This window comes from Loxodonta africana, chromosome 11 (genome assembly GCF_030014295.1).
Source record: "Loxodonta africana isolate mLoxAfr1 chromosome 11, mLoxAfr1.hap2, whole genome shotgun sequence".
Lineage (NCBI taxonomy): Eukaryota > Metazoa > Chordata > Mammalia > Proboscidea > Elephantidae > Loxodonta > Loxodonta africana.
In genome coordinates, this window is record NC_087352.1 from 57311073 (window position 1) to 57332465 (window position 21393).

At 43.2% G+C, this 21393-nt stretch overlaps 1 protein-coding gene across 1 annotated transcript in view; it reads left to right on the top strand.

Annotated features, from left to right (window-relative positions):
- The window catches only part of MYO5B (myosin VB), a 398883-nt gene that overhangs the window by 224874 nt on the left and 152616 nt on the right, over window positions 1-21393 (top strand). Inside the window, exons 6-9 of the mRNA XM_010586735.3 lie at window positions 6745-6888; window positions 8451-8532; window positions 13386-13493; window positions 17295-17404. Coding sequence (XP_010585037.2) covers window positions 6745-6888; window positions 8451-8532; window positions 13386-13493; window positions 17295-17404 — 444 coding nt within the window. The remainder of the gene's footprint in view (window positions 1-6744; window positions 6889-8450; window positions 8533-13385; window positions 13494-17294; window positions 17405-21393) is intronic.

Here is a 21393-nt window from a genome sequence, read left to right on the forward strand (position 1 = left end):
CCTGGATCATCTACTGTGACTATATTGAGACAGCTAAGAGAGCACTCTACAATTAGCATCACGTTTTCACCTCAAATGTGACTGAAGCCAGCCTTTCAGCTGGTTTGCTTTGTTTCTGGGTTTCAAAAATCAATTAGTCTTCTAAGCAGTAAGATTTCAAAGACACAGTATCTTTGCTTTCAGAAATAGAACGAGTAGTTATACTGGACAAATAGGGAAGGGAAGAAACCTGCTTGATCTCTGGTGATAGAACAAAGAACTTGCTAATCAAGAATTTAGTGTAGGCAGATCACATTACTAAACATGTATGAGACACAGGAGGCATGCGTTTTCAATTACAGTGATCTAAAATTATCTACTGCTTGCGGTGTCCATTATGGCCTGAGTAGGCTGATAGACTGCAGGGAGGCAGGGCACTTTGGCAAGGGAGAGCAACACTGTTATGTATTGAATTGTGTCCTCTAAAAATGTGTTGTAAATCATAACTTCTGTGCTTGTGATTATAATCTCATTTGAGAATGAGTTGTCTTTACGTTAATGAGAAGGATTAGTAAAGGGTGTGTCTTAAATCATTCTTTTTTGAGATATAAAAGAGATTAAACAAACAAGTGAGAAAAGCAGAGGTGAGGGAAGAGAGATGCCAAGCCATATGAAGATCACCCAGGAGCAGAAACTCAGAAAGAGGCAAGAATCTTCATTTACAGCCAACAGAGAGAGAAAACCTCCCCCTAGAGCTGGCCCTGAATTCAGACTTCTAGCCTCCTAACTGTGAGAAAATAAATTTCTGTTTGTTAAAGCCACCCACTTGTGGTATTTCTGTTATAGCAGCACTAGATAACCAAGACAAACACCCACACACAAAAATACACGCAAGGTGGTCCAGTTGCAAAGGTCTAAGGAGACAGGGTGTATGCATACAGCAGCCCAAGCTTATGAGATGTCATTAAATAAGTGCTATAGTGGTTTGGGCTCAAAACATTAATTTTCTACCTTGTGCAAATTGGTACAGTACTTTAAAAACTGTGCGTAAGTCCTTAGGGCTCATTCTGTCCGGTGTAGATTTTGCCACTGTAAGGGTTGTCCCTTGATCTGTTACTAAGTGTTATGTTTGAGAGGGATCTTGGATGCAGTCACAGAAAGGAAGAACTGCAGCCAGGAAGAACCCTGGGTGGGATTAGAAAGAGCTGTTGCCAAGCAGAGAAAGAGAGACTCTTGCATTGCTAATGTATGAAAACCCAACTTCTCGGAGGTTTTGAGTCTAGCTGGGCCCTAGTATCAGGAAGCTCAGTCAGTTTTGTGGTTCTTTGGAGGGTTATAACCAACACAAGGCATGTCTTAATCAAGGGACAGCTGATTACTAATTATTCTGCTCCTGCCCCGGGAAGGATTGCACCTCCCAACAAAGCAATCAGTTGTGGTCATGTCATCATCTCATTATTTCCGCAGCTCAGCCACTGTGGACGCTTCCTGGGGAGACTGGGCGCCCAGGGCAATATGAAGAGGCAGAATTCCCAGTGGGCTACACTAAATGGCAGTTCTGTGAATTAAAGGCGAGTCGAGGATGGATTGGGATTGGCTAGGGTGGATTGGGGTGATTTATCGTCATCGTCAGTGCTCCCTGACCCCATTCTGTTTAAGAGCTTGTCAGTATACCAGGAGTGATTTGTTCATCAGTCTGCACTGATTAAAAGAACATTGGTAATCAAGAGACTGTTAGAGCAGGGACAGAGCCCAAGTCCAGGCCAGAGGAGTCACTCAGCTTCTTGGGGTGACTGGAGACTGTGGGCATGCAACTCTGGGAGCCACAGAGACACCCTCCTATTCTGGAGCAAGGAAGGGTGGTGGGGTGCAGTGAACAAAAGCAATAGAAACTAAGACCAGAGATGTAATTTTCAGGGTTTGAGTTTTGTTTTAAGTCAAAGAAATAAGAAGCCCTGCAGTTATTAAAGAATCTAAGAATCTGCCCCCCAAAATACCTTAAATGATCTCATCTCCTCTTGTTTTCTCTCATGTATAACTCTGGCCATTTCACACTTGTCCGTTCTCTAACATACCTCATCCCTTTGCCCATGCTACATTCATAAATAGAACCCTTCCCCTGCTCCTTTCTGACCGGTAAAATTCTACTTACTGTTCAAGATCCCCCTCAGTTTTTTCACTTCTTAAAGCTCTTCCTGTGCTGCTAGGCACGGTTAATTGTTCCCTTCTCTGTGCTTCCATCCTGCTTGGTATATGCTTCATTATTGTATAATCCCAACTATATGGAAATTGTGTATGCCAGTCCATTTTTGCTTTACTACATATTCACGTATGCATAAACAAAAAAGGGTGTTCTGTTATGTCCTATATAAATGGTTTCATATTCCATCAGCCATTCTGTAACTTGATTTTCAGTCAACATTTAAAAAAAATTTATCCACGAACTATGCTTTAGTTTACTTATTTTAATAGCTCTATAACATACCATTGTATGAATATATCTGTTCCCCCTACTGATGGCCATTTTGGTTGTATTTCTCTGTTGTTGTTACATAGATCGCTGCACTGTACATTCTCGTGCACATCTGCTTGTGCACTTACGTGAGAGTTTCTTTGGTGATATATAGAGGTAGACATGTGTGCTCATGTTCAGTTCACTAGGTATGCCAAGTTCTTCAGAAAGGTTCTCCAGTTTCCATTTGAACCAGCAGTGTGTTAGGAGAGTTCCTGTTTCCTCACATCCTCATCACTATTACATAGTATCATTGTTCTTAGTTATTGCTACTCTGGTGGGCTGTCACGTTAGTCTGCATTTCCCTGATCACCACTGAGGCTAAGTATTTTTTCTTACATTTATTGACTATGTGAGTTTCTTCTGCGTACTTTTTGTTCATATCATTTGCCCATTTTTCAGTATTTTAACTACTTGCATTCCCATCTGTTGGACTTAGAGACTTGGTGTGAGCCCCAAGGCCTGGGTTTTTATCATCTGTTACAACTGGACTTGCCTTCCTCATGCATAACAATGTTTCCTCCACTTGTGGCAACCAAGAAAATCCAAACCAAAATCAAACCCATTGCCGAATACAGCAAGGGTTTAAAAGATGAACTACATACAAACCCCTCTTCCATCCTCCACACACAAATTGGAAGTTTTTCATACCCAGAGTAGAGCTTATGGCCTTGGTAGTAATAACACAAGCAACCTCTTCCCTTTGTGGGTCCCATTGTACTGTAAAGTACTTTTAGATTCATCATCCCACTGCTCAAGGCAGCCTAGTGAACTAAGGAGGATGGATCTTTCAGCAGTGACCTTTAGACCCTGAGCAGGCTTTCCCTAAGGTATCACAAGGAGCGATCTCAGATATGGTAAAGGGTCTTATTCCCATTTACAAATTAAGAAATTGAGGTTCAGAGAAGGGAATAGACTAGCCTCATTGGCAGTATGCTGGTGGCAGAGCTGGGAGCTGACACCTACTTGATCAATTTTCCGGGTAGGTATTCCATTTAATGGTTTTCAGAGGGAATTGGAGTTTTTTATATATGGTCCATTCTGTCATATGTTAAAATGAATAATGATGATGCTTTCTTGCATCTGCATTTACCACTTTACAAATATTTTTGAATGCCTACCACGTGCTGGGCACTGGGGTAGGAGGGCCGTGCAAGTTGAAGATATACAGTTCTTGCTGTTGTGGAGAGAGGTAGTGATTGCACACAGGGTGAAGGAAACGAGGAGAGGTGCAGTGCCCAGGGAAAGCACATGACAGGAGAAGCCCCCCTAGCCTAAAAGCTCAAGGAGGGCCTTCCTGAAGAAGCAGGTTTAAGCTGAGACCGAAGGAAGAAGAGTGAGCTAGGTGAGGCAAGCCATGGGAAGTGTTCCCAGCAAAGAGGGAACAACCTATGGGAAACGTGGGTGGGGACAGTGAGGATAAAGGACTTTAGAGAAAGAAAAAGGAGTTCAAGAGAGTTGGAGGCTGGAGACCAAGGGCAAAAGTGACAAGAGGCAAGGCTGGGCCGATCCTGCAGGGCCTCGTAAGCCACACCAAAGATTTGAAACTTGACCTTAGAGGGCAGTAGATGCCATTGAAGCATTTTACCCAAGGGAATATCATAATCAGGTTTACATTTTAGAATCATCCTGGCGGGTGCGTGGAAAATTAACAGTAGAAGACAAGAGTGGGGGCAGGGCAACCCGTTCAGAGGCTGTTGTGACTGTCCATCATAGAGATGATGGTGACCTGGGCTGAGGCTATGGCAGTAGAGCAGAGAGAAGTGGGAAGTTGTACAGCACATGTAAGATGTTGCATCAGATAGACTTGGAAGGTGAGTGGATATGGAGAATGCAGACCCGTCCTGGGCCAAACAGCTTTCTTGGGCAGAGTGAGGCTGAGATTTCTGTGAACAAATACTTGAATGACTCAAGGCCTCTCTTTACTCATCTCTAAAACAGGAACAGTGGTAGTTTTCCTTATTGAGACTTAACAGGGGACATTTTCATAAGCATTAGTGATAGGTCAGCTCTTGACATTTTAAGCAAATCTGCTTCCAAAATATCAGCCACTGAAAACCCTATAGAGCACAGTTCTACTGTGACATGCATGTGGTCCCCACGAGTCGGAGTCAATTCAGTGGCACATTTGTTGTTTCAATTTGCTTTTAGTTATTCTGTTAGCCAGCAACCATTCTGTAGTTTTGGGATGTCAGGTGATAGTAATAGTCCTGTTGCTTGGATTTGGCCATGCATGGGTAGAAGGTGGGTTGGGATTTTAGATTTCCTTTCAACCTGTTTGTGCCTCAGATATCCTGGATAACTGAGAAGTTATAGTAGATATTTTTTAAATATCCTAAAAATGGAAACATGTAAAGGGGATTAAAATATTAATATATTCATTATCAATTTACTAGCAATGTGATGTTTTATAGAAAGTGAATATCCAGACATCAAAGCCAGTCATTTAGCCACTCATTTTTAAAATTATCATCTCATGTTTTGAACTGTGCCCTTGCGGCTGTGTAAGACATGGTACTGATAAGATCTACACAAGAAAGCAGGATCTTCTGGTAATTGCTGTGGCATATGTAATTTTGCAACCATGGTAACAACCAAAAAATAGATATGCAGGTATACATATCTGTATATATACAGAGATATATATATATAGAGAGAGAGAGAGAGAGAGAGAGAGGTATGTATATGTGATTATCCATGTGGGCATATATAGGTATATGTGTATGCATGAGCATGTGTGTGTGTGTACATGCGTATAGGTTCATATATATAATAAAGCACATGGGAACACAGTTATGGATACTTTTTAGATACAACCAAACACCTTGAAGGATTGTTTTTCTGGGTTTGAAGGCTTAGGACCATAGTTTCATGGGACAACTCAGTCAAGTGTCATAATATAGTTCACAAAGTTTATGTTTTACATCCTAGTCTGATGAATAGTGTCTGGGATTTTAAAAGCTCACAAGCAACCATCTAAGATACAGTACAACTATTGGTCTCTACAAAAGAGATAGAAGGAAACCCAAGACTCAGAGAAATAACTAAACTGTAGGACCATCTACACAAACCATGGCCTCATCTACCCTGAGACCAGAAGAACTAGATGATGCCCGATTGTTCTGATCAGGGCCACAATAGATGGATCCTGATAGAATGGGAGAAAAAGGTGAAACAGAATCTCAAATTCTTAAAAAAATCCAGATTTCCTTGACTTGTTGAGACCAGAGGACTACTGAGACTATTGCCCTGTGATATTCTTTAAACCTTGAACTGAAACTATCCCCTGAGGTCACCTTTTAGCTAAATACCAGATTGGCTCACAAAATAAAGAATATCACCTGTGAGTACTGCACTCACTTAAAAAAAATCATCTATATGAGACCAACTGGTCAACAATTACCTAAGAAAGAAAAAGGAGAAGGTAAGGGGGCAGGAATACTAGATTAGTGGATGCAGAACAAACAGAATGGAAACAATGAGAATGTGCATTGTGAAGAATAAAACCAATGTCACTGAACAAATTGTTAAATGGGAACCTAATCTGCTGTGTAAACTTTTTGTCAAAAACATAAGAAAATATTATTTTAAAATAATAATAACAAATAAAGGAAAAAAGTAATACCAAGAGGGCCATGGCTTCCTGATTTGTCCTAGTGATGAGATGTGTAAGATGTGGGTGTCAGTTTGTGATCTGTTTCTAGAAAGTACCATCAATCAGCTGGAAATAACATTTGACTGTTTAGTCATAGAGACCTGATCCAGTGGATTAAACACATGACAATTTCTTTCTCAAAGAAAATACAGAGGAAGTGAGTACTGGCATTGGCTTAGTAGCTCAAGGATATCAGAGCTGAGGTTTCTGTGATTCTCTAGGCCTTTCCCTCATGGTCCCAAAATGATTGCTACAGAGGTAGCCATCATATGCACATTCCAGGTAGGAAGAAGGAGGAAGAGAGGAAGGATAATACAGTGCATCTTCCAGCTGGGTTAGTCCCCTTTAAAGAGTGTATCCATCAATTTCTTACTTCATTGGCCATCCCCATGAGTAAAGGCGGGTGGAAAATGAACCTTGCTAGCTTTTTTTTTTAACTCTCAGCCCATTGTTATCCTGATAACAGAGGGATTCTGTAAGTAAGGAAGGGGGTGAGAATAAAGACTAGGTACACAACTGATAGATGCTTCCACGAACATACAGTCCCCATATCAAGAAAGTACCCCTTTTTTGTACACTTTTTGTTTGTTCTGCACAGGCCATTGGAAATGCTAAAACCACCCGCAATGACAACAGCAGTCGCTTTGGAAAGTACATTCAGATTGGCTTTGATAAAAGGTACCACATCATTGGGGCCAACATGAGGACCTACTTGTTGGAAAAGTCCAGAGTGGTCTTTCAGGTGAGTGGTGTGAGTTGGGCCTTTTTGTAGGTTTTCCCATGGATAATGCCCTCACTTTCTCCCTGCCTCACTCCCTGTGCCCAAAGAGCGTCTCATCTTTTGAGCCTGGAATAGGATGTACTTGTTCTTTTGGTTTTGTTTCATCAGTAAGTATTTATTCAAATGGTATAGGCATTGGGCCACAAAAAAATATTTTATCCACCTTTGTTATCTTTAATGGAGTATTCTTTTTAGATTTAATCAACAGACATATTGAATTCCTATTATGTGCTGGCTCTGTGCTACACACCAAAGTTGCAGTAATGGATAGGACAGTCCTTTTCCTCATTGAGTTTGAAGTCTTATGACATAGATAACAGGGTCTGTGGGTTTCAGCTTTGCCAGGAATCTTACTTGGTAGGTTATTGCCACCTACTTGGTTTCCTTTTTCAAATGAATAGAGTTCCTGCTTCTCACCTGACTTGATTCTTCATTGCTGTCTATCCTCTGTGCTCACCTCCCAACCCCTCCTTCCCAACTACTTTCTCTGCCTCTCTGTGACCCTCTTTCTTCTCAGCCCTGGGTGATGGTCAGTGCAGCTCACAACTCCAGAACAGTCCTCCTTCAGAGTCTGGCTCCCCGTTGGCCTCCCATAGCTGAATTAAGATTATGACCATGTCTAGTTTGCCACACACTCATTCTTCTCTTGGGTTTAATGGCTCCCTGGTCCTCAAAGTTCAGCTGCCTTCAGAGGCGATATTAAAATTGCTGCAGCTGTTTGTTTCTCTGTGGCTCCTATCTCGCCCTGATGCTTAGCAAACGTAAGAAATTTTTTAGCCAGCTTTATTTTATTTTTCCTTTTTTGCTTAGGCTTTCTCCCGTCTTCACAGGATTGGTGACAGCCCCAAGTCCTTCGCTCACTGCAGCAAAGGGGACAGCCTGCTGTGCTGGGTGCAGTTCCGGTGGGCTAGTTGAGACTCTGGCCAAACTCTTCCCTGAGCAACCCCTTGACCTCTCCTCTTGCCCTTGGCTCAGTCCTCCTGGACACCCCCGACCACTCAGCCAGTTTAAGGCATGCCTAGCTGCGAGTGTCCAATATAAGTCCTGTCTCCATCCTGAGCCTTTCCCAACTGCTCCAGCAGGACTTGATGGGCAAGGAGTATAGCTCTTACATGGTTCCAAGCCTCCCAAAGGAGAAAAGGAGCTTACAGCAGGGAAATTACAGACTGTGGAACATAGCCAAGAAGCAAGAAAATCTCCATGAGTACTTGTTGACTGAATGACCCACAATTTGTGGAATAGCAATGATGTTATATATAGAAGGAAAAATAAAACACCTTGTTTGCATAAGTCTATTTCAAGAGGTAAAAATTCTCAGCTTGGAAGAAGGACCCATAATAAAAAAATAGTGAACGAAAAATCTGGAAGAGGAAGTTTGCAAGTGGTTAGAAGGGTGGAGGAAAACACCAGTAAAAATGGCGGGCTCTACCTCTACGACCCAAGGCACCTTGGGATTAAAATGGAGGAGGGGATGATCTTGAGGGTCACTGCCCTAAAACTGCTTACCCTTTCTCCTCCTTCAGGCAGACGACGAGCGGAATTACCACATCTTTTACCAGCTCTGTGCTGCTGCCAGCCTTCCGGAATTTAAGGAGCTTGCCCTAAGTGAGTGAGCAGGTGTATGCCAGTCTTCTGGGTGGGCTGCTGCAGTGGGTGGTAGAGATGGGGCCTCTGCTCAGAGCCCCCAGTCATGGGTTCTTGTCTCAGCTCTTCTGTAACGTGGGCATGTCACCTAGACCTCGCTGAACCTTGGCTGCCCAATTAGTAACACAGGGTTAATGATTCCCAGACTGCCTGCCACAGAAAATGTTTCTGAGAATAAGAGGCAGAGGGTGCAAGAGTGATCTGCAGAGCATAAAAGACTTTCTATGTGTTATGATTTTGAAAGACACATTTTTCCCTTTAGGCATCATAAGACATGTGTTCCAACCATGAGGGTCTAGAGATTTATCTAATAACACATCACTTAATTGCGATCAATGTGTTTTGTGTCAGAGTTAAGGGTAGAGACAACTGAAAGGAAGGTGGTAGAGATAGTGCAGGGATAAAGCAGGGCTGGCTAGGGAGGCATATGGGTAAACATGGGCATAGCCACAGAAAATAGGGGGCACTTAGAATAGTGCAGCTCTGGACTGCTGAGCATTAGCCGTCTGACAGCACCGTCTCAACTCCCCTGAACAGGCAAGGAAGCTCATAGCACACCCACGCTAGAGCATTGGAGGGAAGGAAATGGAGCAACCAAAGAGACTCTAACTGGGGCCACCGGGATGAGTCACCTTGTTGTTCATATCAGATAGAAAGGCAGCCTTTCAGGAGGTTGGCATCCCCCTTTGTTTCCTCTGATCCCCTTTGCTGAGGGGTGTTAGGAAGTTTAGTTTGTCTTGAGGCTGTTGACATGGAGCCAGTGGAGTTGAGAGCAAGTATAGCAAGCAGGCTCTAGTTTTTAGTACCACACTGATACTGCACTTTGCCTTGGGGCCTAGAGCCTTTACCCTTTCTGTATGTGGGGGCTTAATCATGGAGCATTGACTGACACCTGCTGCTTAGACTTCAAAGCCAGCTCCATCACAGGGTGTGTGATGAGGGGAGCCTAGAGGCCGAGCTTCCTGCCCCTGGCTGCCAGGATGGAAAAGCTGGGTTTCTAGACACAGGTTGGCTGGTCTTTGTGCAACTGTGAGAAAAACAGACTTTGTAGGCTTTGCTGTCCCTCACCCAAATCCTAGCCATCTTAAAGGCCCAGTGTGAGGCCCATCTCTGACCACTCTAGCCTGTGCTCTCAGTAGCTAAGATAACATCAAGTGGTTCAAACATAGGTCTGCCCTCTTCACTCTCTACTTTAATGCTTATGAATTCCTATTGCATTTAGTGCCTACACCATGCAGTTTATCATTTGTTCCTTCCTCTGTTCATCAGAGTTTTCTAAGGTAGTGTTAGGCACTGGGGATGCAGCACTGAATAAAACAGTTGTGGTTCATGCCCTCACTCGCTTACAGACAATAATTACAGTTCAGGGTGATAAGGGCTGTGCTGAGTGCAGCATAGTGCGGGCAGGTCGGAGGTTCCCATAGGGAGTAATACTTAAATTGGGACCTGTCTTAGTTATCTAGTGCTGCTGTAACAGAAGTACTACAAGTGGATGGCTTTAACAAACAAATTAATTTTCTAACAATTCAGGGGTCTAGATGTCCAAATTCAGGGTGCTGGCTCTAGAGGAAGGCTTTCTCTCCCTATGGGCCCTGGGGGAATGTCTTTGTCTCTTTTCAGCTTCTATTTCTCCACTCCTCGGAGATTTCATGTGGCATGGTATCTTTCTTCCCCTATCTGTACTTGCTTGCTTATTCTGCTGTTTTAGATCTCAAAAAGAGATTGATTTAAGAGATACCCTATATTAACACTGCCTTGTTAGCGTAACAAAGAAAGCCCGTTTCCAAATGGGATTATAACCATAGGCAAAGAGGTCAGGATTTATAACACATATTTTGGGGTGATACAATTCAATCTGTAACAGGCCCCAAAGGAGAAAGCTCTAGATGACATAAGATGTGGTTTGTGCAATTCTCTAGTTGTTCAATGCTTGTAAGCCTGATTCTCCCCAGCAAAACCATAAATATCTCAAGGACAAGGAGTGGACTTTACCTGCTAAGCAGAGCAGTTCTCGGTGATGAGCAGACCCCTGAGCCAGGGCCTGTGGCTCTGCTGTTGGTGTACAGCCACAAGTGGCCAGAAGACAGGTGCACCTTAGTTTCAGGTTGTGTTTATGGTGGCAAAGCCATGTGATGTCATAAACAATCACCTCCACAATAGGGTGGTTGAGTAATGGGCTTCTAATCCTGGTAAAACCCTGGGTAAACCTGGGCACCATGTTAGAGCCTTATATTCCTCAGTCTGCCTGTCTGAAAAATGGAAATAAATAATATATTCACTCTTCCTCATGTAGACACTGTAAAAATCACCAAATTAGGTGCCTTGAAAAGTTGGGTGTAAGGGGAAAAAAAGAAATATTGCTTTATTAAGCCTTTGAAACTGCTACACTGCTGTTCACCAGAGCTTGCAGGGTGATTAGATATGAAAGAATTAAACATGCTATCTTAGCTTTCTGCATGGCTGCTGAGTGAGGAGAGTGTAAGAGGCACCATCCGCCATTCAGCAGGGTGCCAGTGTCAGAGCCCCCAAGTGCTTCAAGATGCAACAAAGCCTGAGTTTTGAAGATATATAAAGATATCATGATTAATGCTTTCCAAAAATGTGTCAAAGAGGATGACTATGAAAACGGTCATTAAGGCTACAACTAACATGTTACAAGTGGAACCAAAAGTTACATCCTCTAGGTAGCTGTACAACCAGAATGCTCCTTAGACCCAAGGGTGGCGAGATTGAGTCTTACATACTTTGGACATGTTGTCAGAAGGGATCAATCCCTGGGGAAGGACATCATGCTTGGTAAAGTATAGGGTCAGCGGAAAAGTGGAAGACCCTCAAGGAGATGGATTGATGCAGTGGCTGCAACAATGGGTTCCAGCATAACAATGATTGTGAGGATGGTTGGGACCAGGCAGTGTTTCATGCTGTGGTACATAGGGTCAGTATGAGTAGGAACCGACTCGACGGCACCTAACAACATGGGTAGCTATGGGTGAGTGTTCAGATCCTTAGCTGTGATATTTAAGAATTCTTCATTGCCTCAAGTGTGGCATGCAACATTTTGGGAAGGAAAAATGAAGACTTGCTCATGAAGACAGAGGAGTAGAAGCCAGCAGAAATAATGTATTTGACATTGATAACCTTATCTCAAAATAATAAATTATGTAGAAAATACATGGTTGACTACTTAATGTTTTATTTGCTGGACAATAAACCCTGTTTTATTTAAAAAGTAAAAATAAATAAATATGCTATCTTATACCAAGATGTAATGTGATTTTCTTCATAAAAATTCAAAATTCACCTCCCCTGTGGCTACGAGTGAGCACAGGGCTAAAGTTTTCCATCTCCCAGTTCCAGCCTTGTCCTCCAATCATGAGAGTGTGTTTAAGTTACTCCTTGAGGAAGCCTTCCCTCATAAAATACAATTGATACTCTGATTATTCATTCCCGTGGGCAGTGTGCTTGGTGTTAAGGGCCCAGGCTGTGCAGAGTCAGACCGGAGTTTAGAGCTGAGTTCTGCCACTTCCTAGCTGGCCCTGGCAATGTGTGCTTAGCAGGCTGGAGGAATTGGTGAACTTCAGTATACCTTGGTGCATAGGATGCAAGGTGGAGGGTAGAGCTGATGAATGACTGTAAGGAAATCAGTACATATGCAACATAGAGATGGGGAGGGACAGAATAAGGCAGGTGTCTCGAGTAGCAAGAGGAGACCACTTTATGTAGCATGAAGACAGTGGGGGCAGAAGGGATCTCTAAAGGACCTTAAGCAGAAGAATGGTGTCATCGGCATCACCGGCACTTTGGAGGTGGATTTGAAGGGCCAGGAGCAAAGGCAGGGAGACCAGTTTAAGAGTCTTCTGCAACTTCCTCAGGCAACAGATGCCCAAGGTCGGACCCAGGGCAGTGGAAATCGGGATGGAGAAAATGAAGAGACTCAAGAAATTCTTGGATCAAATCGAGAGGACCAGGTGTCAAAGGAAGAGTGGGAATTGTAATGAAGTTGTATTCTAAGCAAGTTTAACTTCTGTGCATTCGGCCATACATGTTCAGGTCAAGAGAAAGTAACTTCACCAATGTTTTCAAGGGTAATTTTGATTATATGCAATTGTTGCCTTAAATGTGGACTTCTGATCCCAACCTCCCTCACAAGAGCAGGTTCTACCATCCTCCCGGTAGTACAGATACTGCCCACCGCTAAAGTTGCCTCTGAATTCTAAGACACAGCCTGGGCCTCTCCTTTCCAGCCATCCCCAAGGCTGTTACCAAAGACTGAAGAGGAATTAAGCCGGGGGATGAGAGCACACATGTGAGGGTCTGAACCTGCATGCGTGCATGTGCCTCGATACTACAGGTATGCCCCAGCCAAGCAAAAGAACCATACTGTCCAGTTTCCCGTGACTTGTCAAACTAATGTTATCCAAGATCGTTGAAATCTGTGATTCTAAGATGGGTATACATTTTACTTGTGTTTATCAGATCCTATTTTAAAACAAGTCTGTAGTGAATCCTATTGTAAATTGAAGTATCTGTGACTTATCTTGTACATTAACATGTTTTTCACATACCAGTTTTATATAAATACAGAAATACATTCTATCAGTGTAGTTTTATTTTCTATTTTGTATTATTCAGTCATCTTCTCTCCCATTTGCCATTGTGAACAAAGAGAATATTCAGAAGGATCCCACTTATGGCTGGGTATAAAACTTGGTCTGGGAACAGCATGCTAAGGAAGTAGAAATCCTCATGGGTCATTATCTGCAGGTAAACCTTTCTTTCTGATGCCTTATACTTTACTTCCTTGCCTACCACAGCATGTGCCGAGGACTTTTTCTATACGTCCCAGGGAGGAGACACATCTATCGAGGGTATAAATGATGCTGAAGACTTTGAGAAGACACGACAAGCCTTCACACTTCTTGGTAAGGAGCTTCTGAATGGGGGAAACAGACCTGGTGGCTTGACTTCATGGAGAGTAGGAAAGCAAGATGATGTCCCACTGTGCTTGCCGGTCTTCACAAGCTTATGGGGATACCCCTTGCCCTTGATGAATGTCTTCTTAACTCTCTTTCCATCCTAACCATCAGACCCCAAAGCTTAAGGTTCAGAGCTTTGTTGGCTTTTCTTTAAGGGTTTGAGAGTCAGTCTTCAGGCACTGCAGGGTGTCTCCTTTTCATTCCTTTGGGCCATGGAAGCCAAAGGAGGAAAACCAAATGTAGCCGCACCTGCCCATATTGTGGTATGGATTTAGAGAAAGTGTACTCTAGCAAAAAGAACACTCCACTGGGACCAAGGCACTGATGTACCACAGTCATGGGACCAGAGTTTTAAGCAGGCTATAAAAGTCTGATAGCTTTGTCACACATACAGGTGTTATTTCTGTTAACTGTTTCCATGTAGAGCTTAGTAATGGAATTCTCAAAACAAGATCCCTCTTCAGGAGAAGAGGAGAGTAGAAGTAGAGAAAATGTCTCCCCTTCTCTGCAGATTTTGAGGGAGAAGAGCCCTAAGTGGTATGGTAGGTGGTGAGCATTTCTTACCTGAGAAAATGAAGTAATAGATTCCTAGAACCTGCAGCAGAAAAAAGATTTGGGAAGGTAACCTAAAACCCAAGAATTGGCTCAGAAGTTAGACCTTTATGTTTTTCTCAGCCCCTTCCCTGACAGAGACAGACATTTGGCTTCTGGGCCATGTGATTAACCCAGAGCAGCATTTCTTAGCTTCTTTTGCGGCAATCAAGGAAGTTTAATGTCCAAATAAAACATGTCTCTGTGTAGGGATTGGGAGAGCATGGCTTGAAGGCACAGCTGGAGCTTAAGTTTGAGGTTGCTGGGCTCTACAGTGAATAACGATAACTATGGAGGATCAAGGAAACCCTGGTGGTGTAGTGGTTAAGTGCTATGACTGCTAACCAAAGGGTTGGCAGTTCGAATCCGCCAGGCGCTCCTTGGAAACTCTATGGGGCAGTTCTACTCTGTCCTATAGGGTCGCTATGAGTCGGAATCGACTTGACAGCACTGGGTTTGGCTTTGGTTTTTATGGAGGTTCAAACTAGGATGGAAAATGTCTTCCTGCTATTGTCTCCTTGCAAAGTCACTCTAGCGCCCTTGATTGATTGAAGCTTAGCATCCTACCAGCTGGCAAAGGAGAAGTGTTTACATGGTTCAGCTCGACTAAATTGATTTAACTGGCATTCCTTGCATCCCCTGCCCCAGCATTACATAGCCGTTTTATTCTCCAGAGTTGGGAAGCAGGTGTGGAGGAGACTTGATGTTGAGCAGAATAGCATTCTGCCCAGTTTGTCAGAGAAAGGAGAAGGCCCTGTGGCTGCCCCATAGTGCAGGTGTGAACAGTGCGCATGAGCTAGTATAGGGAGAAGGTGGCTCCCTGCAAGGCTTGAAGGAGACTGGGTACTTTAATTCTCAAAGCAAATGGTATTTGTAAACTAGATTATTAATACTTTTCTTCCCTACGCTTTAACACACATGTCCCTTCTTTTACTCAAGGGGTTGGCAAACTTTTTCTTAAAGGACAAGATAGTAAATGTTTTAGGCTTTGTGGGCCATATGGTTTCTATTGCAACAACTTCTTAACTCTGCCGCTGTAGCACAAAAGTGGCCATAGACCAAATGTAAAGAAATGGGTATGACTTTGTTCTAATAAAATTTAATTACAAAAGCAGCCTGTGGGCCGGGGGCTAGAGGTTGCTGACCCCTGTTTTACTCCTTTGTTTTATTTTGGTTTTTTGCTTCCCATGTGAGGTACTGCGTATTCAGAGAATCCCGTATTAACAAGGACTTTGTCTGGTCAGGGTAGTGCAGGTATCCTTAAGTTGTTAGAACGCAGTATTCATTCAATATCTACTACTAAAATTCCTACCCTGAGGGGGAGGTTAGACCTTTGGAAATTGGCAAAGCATTTGTTCCTAAGAATAAGTGAAGAGGAGAGATAAGTTGCTGCCTAAGTGGTATATGGAGCCCTGGTGGTACAGTGGTTAAAAGCTCTGCTGCTGACCAAAATGTTGGCAGTTCGAATCCACCAGCCGCTCCTTGGAAATGTTGTGGGGCAGTTCTACTCTGTCCTGTAGGGTCTCTGGGAGTTGGAATTGACAGCAATGGGCTTTTTGGTTTAAGTGGTATATCCCTATTGACTTGTTAGCATCCCAGCACCCACTTTTAATGGGTCTCACTTGCGGGTCAGGAAAACTCTAAGATCTGACCAATAGCAAACAAAGCCCAGCATCTTACTCCCTCAGATGGCACACGACTGTCTAACTTTCCGTCTTGTCCTGGGTTCCAGTCTCTGGCTTTAACCTGTCCTCTTTCGCCAGTCATATTGGGTTACATTGAGCAAGAATATATGCCTAAATTCTTTGGCCTTTGGCTGTTTTTTTGATTATTAGAATTCAATAAAAGAATTGAAGAAAAGACTGAAACAAAGCCAGGTATTTGAATGATGCATATATTTACGCAGACGTTTGCAAGGAATTGCAGTCTATGTAACAGCCATTCATTCAGTCATTCCATCAGTCATGTTTTTGAGCACCTACAGTGTACCAGACACTCTTCTAGGCACTGGGGATACAATGATGACACCCAGGTCCCTGCTCAGTGGATATTCACTATATTGTTTGTTTTGTATTTTTTACTTTGTGTATTGTGAAATTTTTCATAATAAAAATTTAAAAAGTAAATTTCTGCCCTTGTTGGGCTTATATGGTAGTGGTTATTTAACTTTATTAAAGTCTAGAGTTAATTTTGTGTAGTTTATGATTCGGTTGTCCATTTTGTAGATTACCTGGCTATATTTTTTTTATTCTTGGCATAACATACCTTTGCCACCCATCTAAACAGATGTCACTAACTTATTTTTTGCCTGAATAAAGTATTGCCTTAAAAAGAAGCAACTGCAGCTGGGAAGAAATATGGGGAAACAATTGTGTTATTTCTCAAACTCATTGGAAGACTTACTTGTGTTCATTATTCCATACCTTTTATTAAGTCTGAAATATTTTATAATTTAAAAAGAAATGATAACGCCTTAAAGCTAACTATAAATTTTAAGGGATTATCCATGCCTTTGGTAATCCACGTGAGTAAATAACACATTTAACCCTAGGTGTTTACTGCTACAGTGGTTCCAATGTCTTATAGACATTGTACGTCTGTAGCTGAGAAGGGACATACAGCATGGTGAGCAACAGCCCTATCTGGGACTGGCTGAGAGCCAGCTGGCCGTCTGGACCCTGCAACAGCTCTCCTGAGTCAAGTGTCTCTTCTTCTTCCCCTGTTGGCACTTTGGATGTGTGTCACAGATGTTTGCAGGATATTATGTTGGGAGGAGAACAACTGCAGATAAATGACCATTCTTATTAAACCCATAAAAACATCCATAAAGTGTTTGGTTGAAATGAAGTCTAAAATGAGCCTGCATGATTGCTGCCTCTCCTTTGCTCTTTGAGAAGTTGAAACGGTAGCATGACACATCTGGTTTGATCGGGGCAATCAGAGTGAGGGTATTTTCTTTTTAGTCCAGGGAGCCCCTTTGCCCTCTGAGCTGTTACTGTGAATGGTAATTACTGGGTGAGAAGGCTGGATCACTTTAGGAATCACTGGCCCAGAAAGGAAAATCAAACCTTATTTTTTAAGAAGTCTTTAAAAAGGGTAAAATGCCCTTTCTTTCCTACCGAGGATATTGAGTGTCATTCATTCTTCTTTTTTCAGGAGTGAGAGAGTCCCATCAGATAAGCATTTTTAAGATAATTGCTTCTATCCTGCACCTTGGAAATGTGGAGATTGAGGCCGAACGTGATGGTGATTCCTGTAGTATATCAGTAAGTTGCACGCCAGCTCCAGAGATAAATTGTACACAATTTACTGTGTTCTTACCATTTTCTACAACTTAAATGTGTCTTTACACTCAGAGGACACTCATAGGTTATTCATTCTTTACAGTAATGGTTTCTGTTCACTTGCTGATAATTTTTGAACAGAACCCATCCTTTGCAAATCAGCTGCCATCAAATTTCTATCACTGAAGGCAGGGAATTTAGTGGCTATTCAATAAATTCTTTCTGATGGGTTGATTTTCCAAGTACCTGGAGGTACACGGAATTCTGCAAAATGTCATCAATCCATTGAATGCTTTCTAAGCTCTGGATGAGGTTCATGCTGCAAGGATATGAAGGAGGATTGGGCACTGTACCTGGTGACTACCTCAAAGGAGCTTACAGCCTAACTGGATAGACAAGATGAATGCCAACCCTTGCCACGATGTTAACAGTACAAGGCAGAGTATTGGTGAGGCATCGATGTGAAAGTACAGCAAACTGTAACCAAAACCAGTGCCGTCGAGTCGATTCTGACTCATAGCGACCCTATAGGACAGAGTAGAACTGCCCCATACAGCCTCCAAGGAGTGCCTGGTGGATTCAAACTGCCGACCCTTTGGTTAGCAGCCGTAGCACTTAACCACTACGCCACCAGGGTTTCCGCGAACCGTAAAGTGCTATATAAATTGCTTGTTTCCGCCACTGAACTCTAGGATCATGCCTGCCGTGCTCACTGTTCTACCCCTGGCCCCCCGTGTGGCACCTGACCCACGTTGGCGCCCACTGGATGTAGGTGGTGGTGAAGGGTGGGTGGATGTCTTCACAGGTAGGGGTTTGGATACCACACAGTGAAGTGTCCCCTTTCTCTTAAAAATAGCAGAAAGCCACAGAAAATTTTGAGCACAAGTATGTGTAGTCTAGGCTAGTCTTACATTGTTCTCCAGTTAGAGGTTGTCTAATTCAAAGTGAGAACTCTGAGTCAGGACTGCCTGGTCCCCAATCCTGGTTCTGCCCCTTACTGAATTTGTGACTTTGGGCAAGTTACCAAACCTTTTTCTCAAAGCCCATTTTCTCACCCGTGGAGTGTAGATGATATTACTACCTCAGAGTGCTGACATGAAGATTAAACGAAATACAGGTAATCCCCAACTTAGGACATATTTGAGTTACACTGCACCGTACTTACGACAGTCCGTTTTTGTTTATTTTGGTACATCGTATCATTAGTAATACATAATACCTGCAGTGTTGCAGTACCTAATTTGCTGATGTTACCATTCTCAAATGTTATTTATAAAGATATAATAAAAGGCAATAATAATGAAAACTAAGAAAAAAAATGAGGTATTCGACTTAACGTCAGAACACGTTTATGACGGAGTTGTTGGAATGGAGTCCCGTCATCAGTTGGGGACTACCTGTGTCGCGTGGAACAGCCTTAGCACAGAGCAAATAGAATCGTTGACTATTACCATCGTTGTTGTTAGAGCAGAATGGACCTTAAGCATCTCTTTCAACCCTCGTACTATATGGGGGAGGAAACTCAGGCTCAGAAAGAGAAAATTCTTGTCAAAGCCAAGACAGGACCCAGCTAATGTCCTTTCCCCTATACCACTGCCAGCCTTGCTTTTTCAACTAGACTGTAAGTCCCTTAGGCTGGGACTGTCCCCACATGCCCGATGTCCCCTATCAGTGCCTAGACAGGTGCTGGGCACATAGTATATGCTCGAGAAATGCTTCATTAAATGGTTGCTACTGGGAGCCCCCCTTCGGAAATGAATTCTGGTTTATTCCTTGGGCACATAGGATGGTCCTCCTGCTGGAAAGGCTGTCCATAAGCAGTATGCCTTCTGCTTGGTAGTTTTTATTTTTAATTAAAACACAAAAATGTGTTCCATGACTGCCAGAGTTACCTTGGAGATGCAACTACTTGGACACCAGAGGCAATTTGTTTCTTGGATTTGGCAATATGGGCCTGCAAAACTAATCTGCTACCTATGAAGTTGGCTGTTTTTAATGGATTTAGCATCATTTAATTAAGCTTAAATGTAATTGTATGGTGTTAAATCTGTTTCATTTAGCGCCTTTAATCAACAGTTGGAAGTGGGTAATAATAGAGAAGCAAGCCACGCCCCACCACAGTGATGGGAAACTTATCCCTGGGAAGGTTTCCAAACCTCTCCCTGGCTTGGATGCTTGTGGTCCTTTCTCCATTCATTGCACCAGGGAGGGGAGGGAGCACGCGGGCAGGCCTTGGGCTGGCCTGTTTGCCACTAGCAGCCCACTTAAATGTCAGGGAATCCAGCTGCGGCGCTGTGCTTAGCAATTAAGAATTTCTTGGAAATAGGTCAGATAAACAGGTTGGACACTTGCTGCCTCTGAACCTGCTGCCTCTGAGTCCCCAGACAACTTACCTTTACCACAAAGGGTTTTACGTTCGGGGGAGGGGAGGGCCAGCCAAGGTGACTGCACGGAAAAAGGCCAGGAGAGGCAGCTGTGGACCCCTGTCTGCTATGTGAGTGTGAAAGGATGGGGCCTCTGACACACACCCCCCGCCCCAAACGAAGCTGTTTCTCCTCCAGGCTGGGTTGGGGGGCTGGGTCAGAGATTAAGGAGTCTCACTTAACCTCATTTTCCTCATCTGAAAAATAAGGGGGCTTAGATTAGAACAGTTCCCAAAGGTTTTCCCAGGAACCTCAACCCTAGGCAATTTCCTAGGAAAATAAGTGTTCTTTGGTCAAATAAGTTCACTGTGTAAATATCCCTTTCAAGGTACATAAACCAGTTGAGCATTGTTTAACCTGGTACCATCCCCTGCCCCCCTTTATCATGTAAAGCCTTTGTAACTACTGTTGGAGAAACATTGGCTGTGATGATTTCGGAGGTTATTTCCTACTCTGACATTCTGTTATTTATAACTGCATTTGTTTTGGGCAATGGATTTTGAATATCTGTAAGAAAAAAAATGGCCTGGGAATATGTTGTTATGGGGGAAATGGTATTGTTATCTGTGTTGATTTTCATCGCCCAAGCCCTCATTTAAATCCTACGAGACACCCTCATCAGAAAATGAGTTCTACAAGCAATTTAGGGCCATTAGAATGTGGCATGTCACGTTGTGAAGGACTCCCTTTCAGCCTGAGTTAATAAGCTCTCCAGCAGGCTCATGGCTGGATTATCAGCTTTCCCAGGCAGATTCAGACAAGAGGACGAATAAGGGGCAAGAGGGACTTTGGAGGATGAGCAGGTTTTCTGTGGGGTGCTGAATGGGCAGCATGCATTAGCCAAGAGACCTACAGATGTTGGTGTAATGGGACAAGACGCCCTGGGTCATTTGGTGATCCAGTAGTTCAAAGGCCAGGTGATGTGGTTGGTACTTAGAGTAAAACAGGAATAAGACACAGATGTACCTCCGAGAGAGGGGCAGGTGGGTGCCTTGGGTCTGGGTGAATCATTTCACCTCTCTGGGGCTCAGCTTCCTTACCTGTACGGAGAAGGAGCTTACACTGGAGGAATTCCCAGTTCCTTCCCAGCTCTAAACATGTATGATGTTATCAGTTAAGTGTTGACTTTAACTGATAATCTTTTCAGGTCAATATTTGTACCACATTTCTGCCACTTGCCTTAGCTTTCCACATTAACTTTTTCCCCAAGCAGCAAATGCTTTAAAAATATTAATAAATTCAGTGCAATTATGTGTTCTGTAGAATCGTTGAGGCTAAGAAGAAAGAAAGCCTGCTTGGAAGCATTGTCAGTTCTGGCCCTCAGCACATAGGAGCACCCCCACTGGGGTCATGTGTCATTTGAAGAACTCCCCTCCTCTCCAGGTGATTCTCATCCAGAAGAGAATCACTGATCTATCCCATCCTATTGCTTTACATAAGGGGAACCCAAAGCTTCAGGGAGGGAAGTGGCCAAATGCCTTCGATGGTCCCTTCTAGCTGTGGGAACTCATGCTTATTTCTGGGCATACAGGATGCTAGTCAGATATG